Genomic DNA, 15,607 nt, shown 5'->3' on the forward strand with positions numbered 1-15,607 from the left:
CACCAGCTGACCAGGAGACCCGCCCTTGCTCGGTGCCCTCTGCCCTCCTGTCCTTGTCCTTTAAGCCACAGGAGTTAATAACTTCTCAAAAACACTGTAAAGAACAAGATCAGGCCCTGGCGCTGGGTCCAGCTGCCAAGAGGACCATCTGGCCCTGGTCCCCTCGTTACGGTGACACTGTGTTGTGTGCAGACCCCACGAGCCCAGGGAGCGGGCTGCTTTTGTGTTGGGGTCCCCTGGCCCCGAGAGGCTTCTCAGGATGAGCCCTGTTGGTGGCCAGGCCTGGTCGCCCTCTTGTAGTAGTGACCCATGGAGTGACCTTGCCCCCAAAGAGGGAGGGACACGTGGTCCCCTCCAGCAAGATCGGGTGGGGGGGGCCTGTGGGTGAGGGCTGGTGAGCAGAGGAAGCCAGCACCATGCTCCCCAGTCGTGGGCGGGAGGACTTCCTGTACCCGGGGTGGCGGTCCCCAGGTCCCCACAGCGGGGGCCGAGAGGAGGGGAGTTTCACTGAGTCATTCTGAGAAACAATAGAGGAAGTTGCTGTGGGGACATCGCGGCCACTTCTTGGCCTGTGGGTACTTCCGATGACAAATCTAGCTGACCACAGGTCACTCCGAGCTTGCAGTCTAACTCGGCTGCGGCCAGACTGTCCCTGGTGGCACAAAATCCAGAACAAGGCCTCCGGGCGTCTCCTGCTAGCCAGGCCCCGTCTAGACCCCGGGTCTCCCTTCCAGAGGGACGTCAGCAGGTGCCCGGGCCTGACACCAAGGGGCCCCATGGATGTGACAAGCCACAGGAAGTGAGGGGTTTAGCCAAAGAGAAGGCTTGAGCGAGTCTGTGGGAAAGGACACAGGCAGGATCTGCAGAGGGACTTGGGATGAGCCACGTGTCAGTGTCAGAAAAGGCCGGGCCTCATCATAGAAGGCTGTGCTGGGCGGAGTGGGTGCTGAGCGCCAGCCCATCTCTGAGCCACCCTGGGAAGTAGATGGCACCCGTCTTGCAGCTTAGCAAACAAGGCTCAGAGGAATTAAGGGGCTCATCCCAAGACCACAGGCGGCACGTCCTGAGTGAAGGTTAAAATGTGGGTCTGTGGGGGCCCACACCCGTCATCCCAACAGCTCGGGAGGCTGAGGCAGGAGGACTGCAAGGTGGAGGCCAGCCTCAGCCACTTAGTGAGGCCCTAAGCAGCTTAGGGAGACCCTGTCTCTAAATAAAATATATAATGGGCTGGGGACAGGGCTCAGGGGTCGAGGGCCCCTGGGTTCAATCCCTGGTGCCCAAAGATAATATATGTGGCTCCTCTCTGTCCTCACCTCTGCCGAGGACACCCAGGGTTGGTTGAGGCAAGATCAGTCTCTGGGTTTGAACCTGATTCCCAGAAGCCCGGGCTCGGGGCCCCTTGGAATCCCACAGACCTGCATCCAAGTGGCCTCCCTAGTCCCCACCCAGGGCCTGTCCTCAGGGGCCCCCCATCCCCATGGACCTCCCGGGCTGCAGTGGGACAGTCCCCAGAGCGTCTGGTTCCCGCCCAGACCTGCCCTCCTCGCCCAGGGAGCCTGGGCAAGGCCCACCACCCACCTATGGCCCCCGGGTCCCTGCGTGGCTGCTACTGGGGCCCCTTGCCTCTCGCTGTCTGAGGATGGCTGTCCCCGGGCCCTCACAGGCCTCCTGCCCCTGGCCGGTGGCCCAGGACTGCCAAGGGTCTGGCCTCAGCCTGACCCCGTGTGGCATGGCTGTGGCCTTCATCACCCGCCCTGGGGAGAGGTGGCCGCTATGGCCACTCCCTGCCCGCCCCACAGGCCCGCCTGGCCTGGCCCGGCTGCAGGGCTGCATTCTAGAGCCTGCTTCCTGTGCGCTTGCCTGGCGCACATGGGGCACTGAGTTCGATCCTCAGCACCATATAAATAAATGAAATAAAGGCATCGTGTCCGTTTACGACTAAAACTTTTTAAAACTTTTTTAAAAAGCCACAGTGAATATACCAGGCAGGGTGGCCCACATCCCAGTGGCTCAGGAGGCTGAGGCAGGAGGATGGCAAGGTGGAGGCCAGCCTCAGCCACTGAGCAAGGCCCTCAGCCACTCAGCAAGACCCCGTCTCTAAATAAGAAATAAAAAGGGCTGGGGACGGGGCTTGGGGACACATGAGAAGATAGTGAAGGTCCCAGGTTTGGGCGCCGCACGGCCTCTGCCAGACTGCTCGGCCTGCCTCGGGAGCAGCCGTCGAGGGCACACACAGACATGCACGTGGCCGGGTGCCAGGAGGGCTTTCTTTACCAGAGCAGGTGGCAGCAGGTTGGGCTCATGGGCCGAGGGAGGCCACCCTGACGAGAGGCTCCTGCAGCCTCTGTATTCTAGAATGTTCCAAGGCAGCGGTGAGCACTGCAGCCCGAGCAGTGGACTGATCACCCTTCAGCTTTGATGCTGGTCAGGGAATCGGCATCTGTCGATCTGTGACGCAGCGCCCTCTTGTCCCGGGTCGGCACGGGAGCCCGGGGACTGGAGTGTCACTGAGCAGGCCTGTCCTTGTCTTCCAGAACGCCGAGATGTACAAGCTGTCGTCGCAGCAGTTCCGCGAGGCCGCGACCAAGGCGGAGAGCGCCATCAGGTGAGAGCTGCTTCTCTGGGACCCGGCCTGCGTCGTGCGTCCCTCGGGTGGCCTGACGCCTGGCACCTCCGGCCTGGCCTCCCTTTTCTCTGATCACAGGCAGCCATCTGTCCCGCACTGTCCCCTGGACCCCCGCAGCCATTGGTCATCAGTCGTTGGCCACATCTGCTGTCAGTCCTTCCCGCTCTCGGCAGGTGACAGTGGGGGGACGCAGACCCGACCCCTGTCTGACAGCTGGCGCCGTTGGTGTGGGCTCGCGGGGCACAGAGCGGCGAGAGGCCAGGGGGTCAGGCAGGGACACTGCCAGGCTCTCCTGCCCCTCTGCTAGTGGAGGAAGCCCTGGGATTTTTCTCATGTCCCCAAAGTCAACTCCTTCACTCCTGATTCCCGTAAGGCACCTCTGGCCTGGTGACACGCAGGACGGGCCACACTGAACTCCCAGGGAGCTGAGGCTGCTGCCAGCGCCTCTCCCTCCCCAGGGTGAGCCGACTTGTGACCATGACACAGAGTCGAGCACCGGGCGCACGCCTGACGTCTCTGCAGCTCGGGAGGCTGAGGCAGGAGGACCGCAAAGTGGAGGCCAGCCTCAGCCACAGCGAGGCCCTGAGCGACTCAGAGAGAACCTGTCTCTAAATAAAATCTAAAAAGGGCTGGGGACGGGGCTCAGAGATCGGGGTCCCTGGGTTCCATCCCTGGGATCAAAGTAATTGCTGCGGAGAGCCCTGAGGGGAGCCAGGAGGAAGGACTGTGAGGACCGTGACGTCACCAGACAGACCCCAGGGTACAGGAGAGGACAGGAAAGAGCCCCAGGACTTGTTCCTGAGCAGGAGACACTTGAGGCGAGGTGGCATGAGGACAGGTTTGGGGACAGGGAACAGTTGTCCGGGATTCTGTGTCCCAGCCAGGACCAGGCCGAGGCCCGGCTCAGCAGGGCACGGGGACGAGGAGAGGGGCTTGGAGAACGCGGGACCCAGGGACGGAGGGCCGGGCCGGCTGTGTGCCACCCTCCTGCGGGCACCACTGTTGAGGGCAGCGGGCCTGTTGGGAAGGGTCCCTCCTCCATGTCAGGCTGGGCCTGGGTACAGATGGGGGAGGGGGCAGCCACATCAAAGGGGACATGGGGCCCAAAGTGGCCGCCAGGCAGCCTGGAGCAGAGCAGGAGCCGCTGGGGAATCGCCCTGTGTCATCACAGGCAGTCCCCTCCTCCCCTCTGCAGGCAGGGTGGGGACAAGGTGCTGTCACCCAGAGGGAAGCTGAGGGGCCATTTACTGAGCCCCGTGAGGCCCCTGTTCTGGCCTGTCACCTGCTGGTGGTCACCTGCTCCATGAAGAGTTGAGGCTGCGGCTGGAGAGGCCGGACACCCGCCTCACTTGGTCACTGTCACAGAGGTGCTGTAGCCTAGGTCTTAATGTCCCCAAGGGCCCACATGTCGAAGGATGGCTTCCAGCCCCAGGCAGTGCTGGCAGGTGGTGGGACCTCTGGGAGTTAGGATCCAGCAGGAGGAAGTCAACTCACTGGGGACGGGCCTTCCAAGGGCACCCTGTCCCCACCCGGATTCTCTGCTTTCCCTCGGCCATGAAGGAACTGAGCCTCTGTCACAAGCCCCTCCATGACAGGCTGGGCTGCCTCAGGGCCCAATAACAGACCCGTCGGCCATGGACTAAAACCTCTGAAACCGCAAACCAAAGAAACCTTTCTTCTTTTTAAGTAGATTTCCTCGGGCACTTTGTCACAGTGACAGAAAGCTGACACAGCTGGTGCTGTACTGGAGCTGGGGTCCCATTTCGCTCCGACCGCTCCAGAGCCATGTTCTTCCTGTGTCTATGTCAGCTCTGCCCCCTGAAGGCCCTTTCTACACAGAAACTAGGCAGCAGGGGACACTGGGAGCCACCTGGAGTCACACAGACCTGGCTCGGACTCAGCCCTCCACTCACAGGGTCTATGATCCTGGGTGAGTCACTCCACTTCTGCGGGCCACCGCTTCCTCCCCTAACAACGGACAGGACATCCTCAGCCGGTGGTGACCGCTGACTGTGGACCCCAAGAACCTGATCCCCAGGGTGACAGTATCAGGAATGGAGCTTTGGCCACGTGAGGAGGTTTTGAGGTGGAGCCCTCGCAATGGGATTTGTGTCCTTATAAGGGGACCCAGAGAGCTCCCTGTGTCCCTCCATCCTGTGGAGACAGAGGGAAGGTGCCACCCGTGCCCAGGGAGCAGGCCCATACCCTGCCTCTCTCTGCCAGCGACTTGCTCTCGGCTTCGGAACTGAGAAGCAGGTGCCCCCCGGGCATGCGCCACCTCATCTGCAGCCCCAGAGCCTCCCACACTGTCACCCACGGTGGCTGTCATCTGAATGGCTTTCTCAGGACTCACCTGGTGTGAACAGATTGGATACATAAGTCGAGTTTCCAGAATACTCTGCCTGTTCCCAAAGAGCGATCAGGGAGCAGCGCACAGTCAGACACTGTTTCCCTTAAATATCCAGGGGAGTCTCTGGGCGGGTTCTTGGATCAGCAGATGATTGTAAATGTCACAGAAAGAAACGCCAACTACTGGCAGCGGTGACACAGGCAGCTCTCTTCCAAGACAGTGGAGCATCTTTTAGCAGCTTTGAGTCAACCGAGCGGTTACTCCGCTGGTAAACTGTGTGTCCGTGTTTTCATTCATCAACTCACACACACACACACATAGAGCGCCTGCTGTTTGCCACACACCATGCTGGGCCCTGGGGACACGATAATGAATACGACTCCTCCGGTCCCCACCAGCAGAAGCGCAGAGCACTCGGGGAACGGTGTTTGGAAATGAATTGCACAACAAGCCATTTCCTGAACCACTGTTGATTATCGTCATGAGCCCTGGGAAGGAAAAAAGTGTGAGTTAAACAGTCGACGTCAATCCCCATGTCATGTGTGACCACAGAGAACCAATAAAAAGGCACATACCACTCCAGGCACACGCCTGTCATCCCAGGGACTCGGGAGAATGAGGCAGAGGAGCCCAGGTTCAAAGCCAGCCTAAGCGACTTCGCAAGACCTTGTCTCAAAATCAAGCAAAATACAGTTTAAAAAGGTGGTGAACATCGCTCAGAGGTAGAGCACGGGTTCAGTGTGCCCTGAGTTCAAAAAGAAAAAAAAGAGACCCCCTCAGAGGAACCCGAACTCTGGACAGAGTAACACCTGCAATTCAGAAGTTGGCCAGAAGAGAGGAGGAAACGCATTTAGTAAGTTTCGGGCTGTGCAAAGGCCCTGGGGCAGGTGATTCACGTTATCCAAAGAAGTGAAAGGACATGGCCTCGGGCCCACAGGACAGTTTTGAAATGATATCTTGGTCATCATCAACTCAGAAATGTTCGGATTTTCATTCTGAATTCTTGGCAATGTTCCAGTTACCCTTTTTGGTGACTCATCTCCAGTTGCACCTGCTGTGATTAGAGAAAATGCTGTCGATTCCTGGGAACTTTCTAGAACCCGGCTTTGTCCTGCCTTGGCCCACCTTCTCTGTGATCTGTCACCAGGTGCAGCAGTCTGTGTCCACCAGCAAAGCCACTCGGTCACATTTGCATTTCCTGTCTTTACTCATCTATCAGCTTCCTGTTCCCAAGATCGAATCCCACCCCACCAACGGCTTCTCTCAGGGTGGCTTTGCTGGAAACTCTGTTTTTAATCGTCTAGAAACATCTTACTCCCCTTCATCATCGAAGGCTGGAGCAGTCATTCCTTTCAGGTGTTTAAAGATGTCACCAGCCTCATCCTGGGTTCCTGACCTTCTCTGGGGACACCAGCAATATAGATCCTCTCTCCTTCCCTTTTTGGGGTTCAAGCCTTGGAGTTTCGTCAGTTCTAGAAATTTCTCAGCCATTATCTCTTCAGATAATGCCCGCCCTGTGTTCTCTTTCCCTCTCTCTGGGATTCTAGTTTCATGTATTAGTGTGTGTGTGTGTGTGTGTGTGTGTGTGTGTGTCTCTCTCTCTCTCTCTCTCTCTCTCTCTCTCTCTTTTTCTTTTATAAAGATCCCCGTGCCATGTCCCGCACTTGTATTGATCTTGCAGCCCCTGGTCCCCTCTTGATGGTAAAAGTTTGCCTTAAGCCTATTTATTGTGCTCCGAATTTCAGTTATTTGAAGGTCTTTCTTTTCTTTCCCCCCATTATAGACGTTCCATTGCTTTTCTTACATTTTCTCTTCCAAGTTTCCCAGTCTCTGGTGAAATTCTGCTTTTTGCTGTCCATTTTCCTGAGCATTTGAATCTCAGTTATTTAGAGTCATCTCGGGGTCCGTTTCTGGGCCCTTTCTGCCCCACTTGCCCTGTGCCCCATCTTCGTGTGCCTGGTGATTCCTGATGAATGCCAGGCACGGTACGGAGGAGGTACACAGGCCCTGGTGACATTCCCCTTCCCTGTTCTTGGTGGCTTCCTGGATAAAGGTAGGTCACTCTGCTCCCGTCAGGGACCCAGCTGACCGTGGCTTGCCCTAGGATGTGACCTTCCACGACTTCTCTCTCTTGGTGAGCTCTAAACCACGATTTTCATTCCCGCAGCCCACTGAGCCTCTTGAAAGTTCCATTTGGCCTTCCCCTGGTCTTTTAGATGACTTCCTGGCCTCTTGCCTAGAGGTGATCCAGTGTTTAAAAAAGAGAAAACCCACCTGTCATCCCCAGCAGCTCAGGAGGCTGAGACAGGAGGATGGCAAGTTGGAGGCCAGCCTCAGCAACTCAGGGAGGCCCTGTCTCTAAATAAAATATAAAAAATGGCTGTAAGAATGGCCACTCACTTGCTAGGGCTCCCTCTCTTCATGATCTTGGCCTTCAGGTCCTAGCACTTGGCCCTTAGATGCTATAAGTAGTTGTTTGTTTGTTTGTTTTTGGTATTTGAGGGTACCAGAATTTAACTCGGGGGCACTCAACCCCTGAGCCCTGTCCCCAGCCCTGTTTTGTATTTTATTTAGAGACACGGTCTCCCTGAGTTGCTTAGGGCCTCACTTTGGCTGAGGCTGGCCTCCACCTGGCGATCCTCCTGCCTCAGCCTCCCGAGCCACTGGGGTGCCAGGCATGCGCCACTGCGCCAGGCTGCTGATGTTTTATTTTCTTCCCCAACCTAACTTCTCCGCACTTCCAGGGGAGGACATAGGTCTTCCCCAAGCTTGGAAGCAGAGATCCTCACTGAGTTCTTGAGGAACAATTGGACTTTTCCAAGAAGTCAAAGGGCCACTCAAGACAGAGGAACTAGTACCCAAGCAGAGTCAGCTGAACTGTTCCTTTTAGCAGCTGGGGTGTGGCTGGCCCAGGAGCATCTCCTGCCTTTTCTTGGGTCCCCAAGTTTTACCAAGGCCTGGACCCAGCCCGGTGTTGCACAAGCTGCCTGTCACCATGGGGGCCTCCTGTTTGGGCAGAATCGCATCAGGGAACTGGATACAAATACCCAAGTCTGTCTGTCCAGGAGCACACCGTCCGCCTCCAGCAGCACAACAGGCCACATGGCTCCGATTTTCCTGAAGGAAGAGATCGAGACCCCAGGGGGACATCCTGCATTTCTCATGTCCTGTCTATTTTTCATGACAGCCATCAGCCGTCTTCCTGTGGGATTCATTGAGAGCCTTGGCTTCTCCCTGTCAGGAAACTTGTCGGAGCCCTCCAGCCCCACGGAGAGCCAGCCCTCAAAGAGCCGGGGGACAATTGGGTGAAGGAAGAAGGTCATTAACTGCTTCCTGAGGCTGAGTCACCAAGCTCCAAGGACTTTGATCCAAAGAGCTGTGATAAGTGTGGATGTAGAGGCCGGACTCGGCCTGATCCTCCACCCTCCTGGGAGGTCAGACTCTCTGCAAAAATGGTGGCAGTCCTGTCTGGACCCACCTGAGAGACTAAAAACTGCTGACACACCCCGGAGCCTCCCAGTCTGCATCTACTTTAGTGAGCTGACGGCTGAAGCCCATGAAAACAATAGGCGTCTATTTGAGGCCCAAATGGAATGGCCTTCTAAACATTCTTTGATCCAGATAACATTCAGAGATGCTCCTCTCTCTCACTTCTCTGTTTAGTTAACCTCAGATAACCTTTGGAAAGACATTTCTATTCCAAACTGCTGAGGAATAAACTTAGTGAGGCCCTGAGCAACTCAGAGAGACCCTGTCCCTAAATAAAATATTAAAAAGGGCTGGGGACGGGGCTCAGTGGGTCAGCACCCCTGGGTTCAATCCCCAGGACCAAAAAAGAAAAAAAAAACTCTGAGGTTTGAACGGACGGACCAGCTCTTTGAGAAGCTGACCAGTCAAAAGCCACTTAGTGCATTTATTTGACCAGACAGAATTCAGTGGAGACATTTCTAGAAGAAGCAGTTGGCAGACTGTGATGCGGGGCGGTTTCAGGATACCTGTTTCCATGCGCACAACAAACTCCCAGGGCAGATCCAGCGCCGTCCCTGCGGCCCAGGTGTGAGAACCAAAGTAAACTTGCTGACTTGTAAACTGTCAAACAAAGTAAACTTGTCCTGGTCTGGGAAATAGGGACCAGGGTGGTGCCTTCTTCAGTCAGGAGCAAAGATTCCATGATCCGCCGTGGGAGTGGCAGGCTGCGCTGGGCGTGGGTCTGTATGCGTCCAAGCTTGTCCTTCTGCACCCTGCCAAGATCCATATCTCCCTCAGAAATGTCCAGGGCAAGGATTGAGCTTCTTGCAGATCCACTGAGTGACTTGAGTTGCTCAGTGCTGCAGGCTGAGTCACTCAGTGCTGGAGGCCTACTGGCTGAGTTGCTCAGTGCTGTAGGCCAAGTGGCTGAGTTGCTCAGTGCTAGAATCTGGGTGGCCGAGTCGCTCAGTGCTAGAGGCTGAATCGCTCAGTGCTGCAGACTGAGTGACTGAGTTGCTCAGTGCTAAAGGCCTAGTGGCTGAGTCACCCAGTATTGCAGGCCAAGTGGCTGAGTTGCTCAGTGCTGGAGTCTGGGTGGCCAAGTCGCTCAGTGCTGGAGGCTGAGTCGCTCAGTGCTGCAGGCTGGGTGACTGAGTTGCTCAGTGCTGAAGGCCTAGTGGCTGAGTTGCTCAGTGCTGGAGTCTGGGTGGCCGAGTCGCTCCGTGCTGGAGGCTGGTTAGCCGAGTTACTTAGTGCTAGAGGCTGGATAGCCAAGTTGCTCAGTGCTGGAGGCTGAGTAGCTGAGTCGCTCAGTACTGGGGGGTGAGTGGCTGAGTCACTCGGTGTTGGAGGCTGAGTGGCTGAGTCGCTCAGTGCTGGAGGCTGGATAGCTGAGTCGCTCAGTACTGGAGGTTGACTGGCTAAGTCACTCATTGTTGGAGGCCGAGTCATTCAGTGCTGGAGGCTAGATAGCCAAGTTGCTCAGTGCTGCAGACTGAGTTTCTTAGTGCTGCAGGCTGAGTGACTGAGTTGCTCAGTGCTAGAGGCCTAGTGGCTGAGTCACTCAGTGCTGAAATCTGGGTAGCCAAGTCGCTCAGTGCTGGAGGCTGAGTGGCTGAGTCGCTTGGTGCTGGAGGCTGAGTGGTTATGTCGTTCAGTGCTGCAGGCTGAGTCGCTCAGTGCTGTCTCTGCACAACCTGGTTGTTTTCCTTAGCCTGTAGCCCATCGTGTGTGGGGCAGGGGACCCTCTGAGCCGCAGGTCCCTGCAGGCTGCACCCACAGGACTGCTGGCCGAGGGGTGCCTAGAAGACCCAGGGGGAGCCAGTGACTGGCACAGGTGGGCGTGTGGGTGGGATGACGAGGCCAGCTGCGGGCCTCTGCTCCGGGCCTCTGCTCCGTCCTGTATCCCCACAGCTGTCCCCCGCAGCCTTGCAGGGGTCCTGGGCATGGCCTCCGGCCTCCTCCTTGGCTCTAGGCTCCCAAGATCCAGGGGAAGCGGTCACCTCCCTGGTCCCCGGGCCAGGTGCGTCCTGACAATGACGGTGTCCGCTCTGGGCCTCTCGCCGTTAGCCCTGACTGCAGAAGAGAGGCCCGTGCAGCCTCCACCTTCGCACCTCCTGGTTCTTTCCAGAGAGATCTCCCTCCTTCCCTTCCAGATGAGGCTCACTTTCCAAACTCCAACCCAAGCATCTTTGCTGCTGACCGATGGCCCCATCCAGAGGCCACTGCTATCCCCTACTTATCTCTGCATCCCAGGACCCGGCCGTGACAGATGGGCACCAAGCGCGGGAGTCAGGGCAGGGACCCACCCCTGGGCTGTTGGGGCCTCCTGTGGCGCAGCACGCAGCAGGGCTCGTGCAGAAGATGCCGCAAGGCAATGCCCAGCACTTAGTAAGTACTCAATAAACGGGAGGGCTCCTGACTTAGGAACTCGCAGGTTAGTGAGAGACGGGAGCAAGGGAAAGTCCCAAGGCCCCTGCCAACAGGGACACACGCTGGCCTCTGGGCAGACCAGGAGTAGGAAAAGGGTCCAGGGGACAACTGTAGCTTTATCTGCATTGAAATGTACGTACGAGAGCCAGCCAGTGGCCCACGCCTGTCATCCCAGCGACTTGGGAGGCTGAGGCAGGAGGATCGCAAGGTGGAGGCCAGCCTCAGCCACTTAGCTAGACCCTGGCTCTAAAATAAATACCAGAAAAGGCTGGGCAGGTGGCTCGGTGGCTCAGCACCCCTGAGCTCAGTCCCTGGTACCAAAAGAAAAAACCTGTGTGTGAGGCGGGTCCCTGGTGAACCCCTTAATGCCACGAACTCTGTGGGTCAGAATGTCCTCGGGCCGCCGTGTCCTGCTCCAAAGAGATCTCACCTGGACGTTTGACCGGCTGCGACACCCATGAGTGCGACTCCAGGTGAGGCCAGCACAGCTGAGCCTGGGGTCCCTACGGCATTCTGAGGACCTTGGGGCACAAGAGCAGCACCTGGGTGCTGGCGTGTGGGTGGGACGCTCCAGGGCCAGCATCTGGCCTTCCTTAGGGCCCAGCTGGCCTCCTGTCCCCCACGTCACCAGTGACACCTTGAGACGGGGAACTTCGAGCACTCCATGTTCTGCCGTCAGGTTGACCCAAAGTTCCCAAGAGGAAGTGCTGTTGGATGTGCCGGGGTGAAGGCTGGAGCCTTGAAGTGCAGCTATAACAACTTAAGGCAGATCTAGAGCAGAACTTCCTGACGGGCCGTGAGAGATGATGATGTTGTTACTAAAGGAAGCCACAGAGCCTGCGTCATGCCGTGGAGATGTTCAGGGGAAGCGACTGCGTTTCTCTGGCCCCAAGTGTGGTGTCGCTGGCCCTCCTCCCCCGCAGTGTCACCAACCACAGAAGTGCCACTTCCTCCGCCCCCACGTTTGGCATTTTGTCCCTGCCCCTCCTGGGTGGCAGGCAGTGGCCTCTGTGTTTCTCCCAGGAAGAGTTGCCTTAGTGGGGAACAGAGAGGCCTCTCCACCTAGTGACTCGCTCCAGTAACCCCTGCAGTGACACCTGGGCCACTGTCCCCAGCAGGCAGTCGTGGAGAGCCTGGACTACGTTTGCGGCATGACCTTACTTCCTGCTTTATAAATGACGGTGGACCAGTCAGGTACCGTGTCCTGCAATCCTAGCAACTCAGGAGGCTGAGGCAGGAGGATCGTAAGGTGGAGGCCAGCCTCAGCCACTTAGCGAGGCCATGAACAGCTCAGTGAGACCCTGTCTCTAAATAAAATCTTAAAAGGGCTGGGGACAGGGCTCAGGGGTCACATGTCCCTGAGTTCAAATCTCAGTACCAAAAACAGGAGTGGGGGGGTCGTGTAGGGGCTTCCTGACCAAGGCCCAGGAGATGAGCCCAGCAAGAGCGCCTGAGGGTTGTCCACTGTCCCCACCAACGCTGGGGGCCACCAGCACCTGAGTGGAGGGGCTGAGGAGGCCATCTGAGAGCCGTTGGAGGTGGCAGGCCCAGTTTAGGGCTGCGGGTCTCCCCAGGGCCCAGGTCATGCCCTTTAGCCAAGGCCCAGGTGAGTGGGTTCCAGTGGTGGCAGCCGTCACACAGCCTCCCCGGGCCACACTGGCCTCAGCCTGGTGCGTTCTCAGTGCTCAGAGATCCATGACTCAAAAAACGGAGCTTAGAGACGACAATTTGTTAATCCCCTCCCTCAACAAAGACGAAATGGCATTTCATTCCCAACTCTATTAATGGACTCACTTTGGGAATAAAGCCAGCGTCCCCAAAGGCGGGAGCCGGGGCTCTTTTGCTTTGTGACACTTTTGTTTTGCTCTGAGTGTTACATTGAGATCAGCTTCTGCGGATTAGACGTTATTACAGGCCAATCTTTCTTCTTCTTCTAATCGGCAGGGAGGTTCTGAGAGTTGTTTTTCCACAGTTCCGCTACCTTCCCGGCCACGGTCCTCTCCCTGGGGTGCAGTTGGGGTTCTGCACGTGGAAGGAGATTCTAAATGCACCTTTCACTTCCGTTCTGGACCCTCGGTGACTCTGTAGCACCCACCGACTGCCAGCCTCATCAGCCGGTCTCTGATCTCATGAGGCTGATGGCTCACGGCCCACGCCTGTCCTCCCAGCAGCTCAGGAGGCTGAGGCCGGAGGATCGCCAGGTGGAGGCCAGCCTCAGCCACTTAGCCAGGCCCTAAGCAGCTCAGCGAGACCCTGTCTCTAAATACAATATAGAAAGGGCTGGGGACGGGGCTCCGTGGCCCAGGGCCCCCAAGTTCAATCCCTGGGACAAAAAATAAAAATGAAAACAGGAAAGACTCGGGCCTCAGGAGCTGGTGACCGCTCCCTGAGACACCGCCTCAGGTGCCCACCCACAGGACCAGGTCAGGTGGACGTGCCCCAGACACGCCCTCTTCTCGATGCCCCCGGCCCTGCGTGCCACTCCAAGTGAACCCCAGGAGGATCTGCGTCACTGGGATTCCCACGAAGATCCCAGCTCATGGGCTTCCATTGACACCCCCTGGAAAAGAGGGGCGAGGACAGACTGTCCACTGAAGGAAGGGCGAGCCTTGTCACCTCTCCTGGAGCTGACCCCGCCTGGGTGGGCCAGGCCAGGACCCCATCTTCACGAGGAGGAAGCCGAGTGAGCCGCTGTTTCACCCTCTGGGTCAGTGGCCGCTCATAGAATCGCCGAGAACCATCTAGAACCTTCTAGATCCTTCTAGATCCTTCTAGATCCCAGGAGGCCCGGAACCAACATTGTCTCCAGCAACTGCGCCGAGCCCCAGATCCGCTGCCAAAGTGCTTGTGTCCCGCCAACAAATCAATTACTTCCCTGGGAAGTCCCCCTGGGGAGGGCTACAATGTCACCCGGCCTCTGGATTGCCTTGAGTGGCCTCTGGGGGACAGAGGAGATCTGCCGTACTGAGGAGCCCCCACCTGGCTCCTCCCAGGGTCAGCGCGCAGAGAGCGTCCTCCGGGCCTTGGGTCTGGAGAGCAGCTGGAGGCCCTGGGAGACTGTTCCCCAGCCTGCGGGTGGGCAGTGACCTGTCCCTCATGGGCACCTGCCTTCCTACAGCCTGCAGCCCTGTGCCCGCCCCAGGCCACAGATCTGGACCTGCTCGTCAGGTGGGGACAGGGGCGCCTGGAAGTCTCTGCTCCTTTTGCCCAACAGACCCAGCGCAGGTGACAGATGTGACTGTGGCCCCTGCTCCTGCCCTCCAGAGAGCCCGGGTGGGTCCCCTGTCTGAGGAGCTCTTTGGCACTGGCACCAAAAGGGACTGGCCCTTGTGGGGGGCTCCTGCCCTGGGTGACGCCTGGGGAGCAGCCCCTGGGCTGTGGTCAGGAGGACGTGCCCATATCCTAGACAGCAGGGCCTCGTCCTCCTCTGTCCCCATGCAGCAGGGCTCTGTCCCCGAGGCCACCTCGCACACCCCAGAGGGCCGCTCACTCCCCTGGACTTGTCCAGCAGGGGCTGTGCCCCAACCCCAGCTTCTTCCCACTGCCAGGCGCCTGGGGAGGGCTCTGGAAGTTTAGGTGACACATTAAATCGTGTCCCAGAGGTGACAGCCTTTAGGAAGAGTCACTCCCCGAGATCCCACAGGCGCAGGTGAAATCCCACATCTGCCTGAACCCCAGATATGGGCTCAGCTCTTGTTCAAGCGCCTCCCAACGGTGACAAGGACAGTCCCTCATCACTGAGGTCTTCAGGCTCAGGGAGGAGGGAAGGGAGCCGTCCTGAGTGGCCTTGGTGGCTCTGATTGGCCTTTGGCAGAAAGTTCAAATAAAACTGAGGGCCACAGCCCAGGGCCCACTGCCCACCTGACCACGCTCCTGTGTCTCTGGACCCCATTCGGGGGGGATCTGGGACTGTCCTCCTTAGTGGTCAAGGTCTGAGGGACAGGGGTGGACGCTGCAGGGCGAAGACCACAGGAGTCCCAAGATGGCCGCGGGGCCAGGGTCACAGAATGCGGGGCCTGGTGGCCACACGTGTGATCCCAGCCGCTCAGAAGGCACGAGGGTCCCAAGTCTGAGCCAGCCTGTCCCCAGATGAGTTTCAGCATGGCCTGGGCTGTTCTCCCGGGGGAGCGCCGAGATGCCACCCGGCACACACACAGGTCCCTGGGGCCCCTTCTAGAAGTTTCCTCAAGGAGTCCAGTGCCCGCCCCTGCGTTGTCAAGATGACCCTGGCTTCAGGGGCCCCTTGGATTTCATGGGGGTCTGCGAATCACCTTCCAGAGTCCCCTCTGATGACACTGTCACTGTGCCTGGGAGTGTCACTTAAGCCCACAGTGACTCCCGTCCCCATTAGCTGTACAAACAGGCCCCTAATTAGTGGAGTGGCTAATGACAGTCGCCTCTGGGGTCATTAGTCCTGACAGACGGGCACTGTGTCACTGTCACAGAGCGCCTTGTCAGGCTCCCCTGGAAGCTGGGCCCGGGAGCTCTGCGCTGTCACCCTGCTTCATCGTCACATTTCCCCCTCGGGTCAGGTGAATTCGCTCCTGCCTCTGGGGGTAGAAAAGGGGACTGAGGAGATGCCACGTCGATTCTCCACAAGGAGGTTTCAGGAAGCACAGTCGGTCCCTTTCTTAGGACGCCCCTGTAGGGCCGGGCTTGGTGGCCCTGGGTCCCTCCTCAGCCCTGCATATAAATCAACCAATAAATAATAAAGGCCCGTCGACAACTCA

At 57.9% G+C, this 15,607-nt stretch overlaps 1 protein-coding gene across 1 annotated transcript in view; it reads left to right on the top strand.

The window, feature by feature from the left end:
* Chchd6 (coiled-coil-helix-coiled-coil-helix domain containing 6) overlaps positions 1 to 15,607 on the top strand; it is a 177,554-nt gene that overhangs the window by 152,249 nt on the left and 9,698 nt on the right. The window contains 1 exon segment of the mRNA XM_015506773.2: positions 2,535 to 2,605. Coding sequence (XP_015362259.1) covers positions 2,535 to 2,605 — 71 coding nt within the window.

The sequence above is a fragment of the Marmota marmota genome, unplaced genomic scaffold (assembly GCF_001458135.2).
Source record: "Marmota marmota marmota unplaced genomic scaffold, marMar, whole genome shotgun sequence".
Lineage (NCBI taxonomy): Eukaryota > Metazoa > Chordata > Mammalia > Rodentia > Sciuridae > Marmota > Marmota marmota.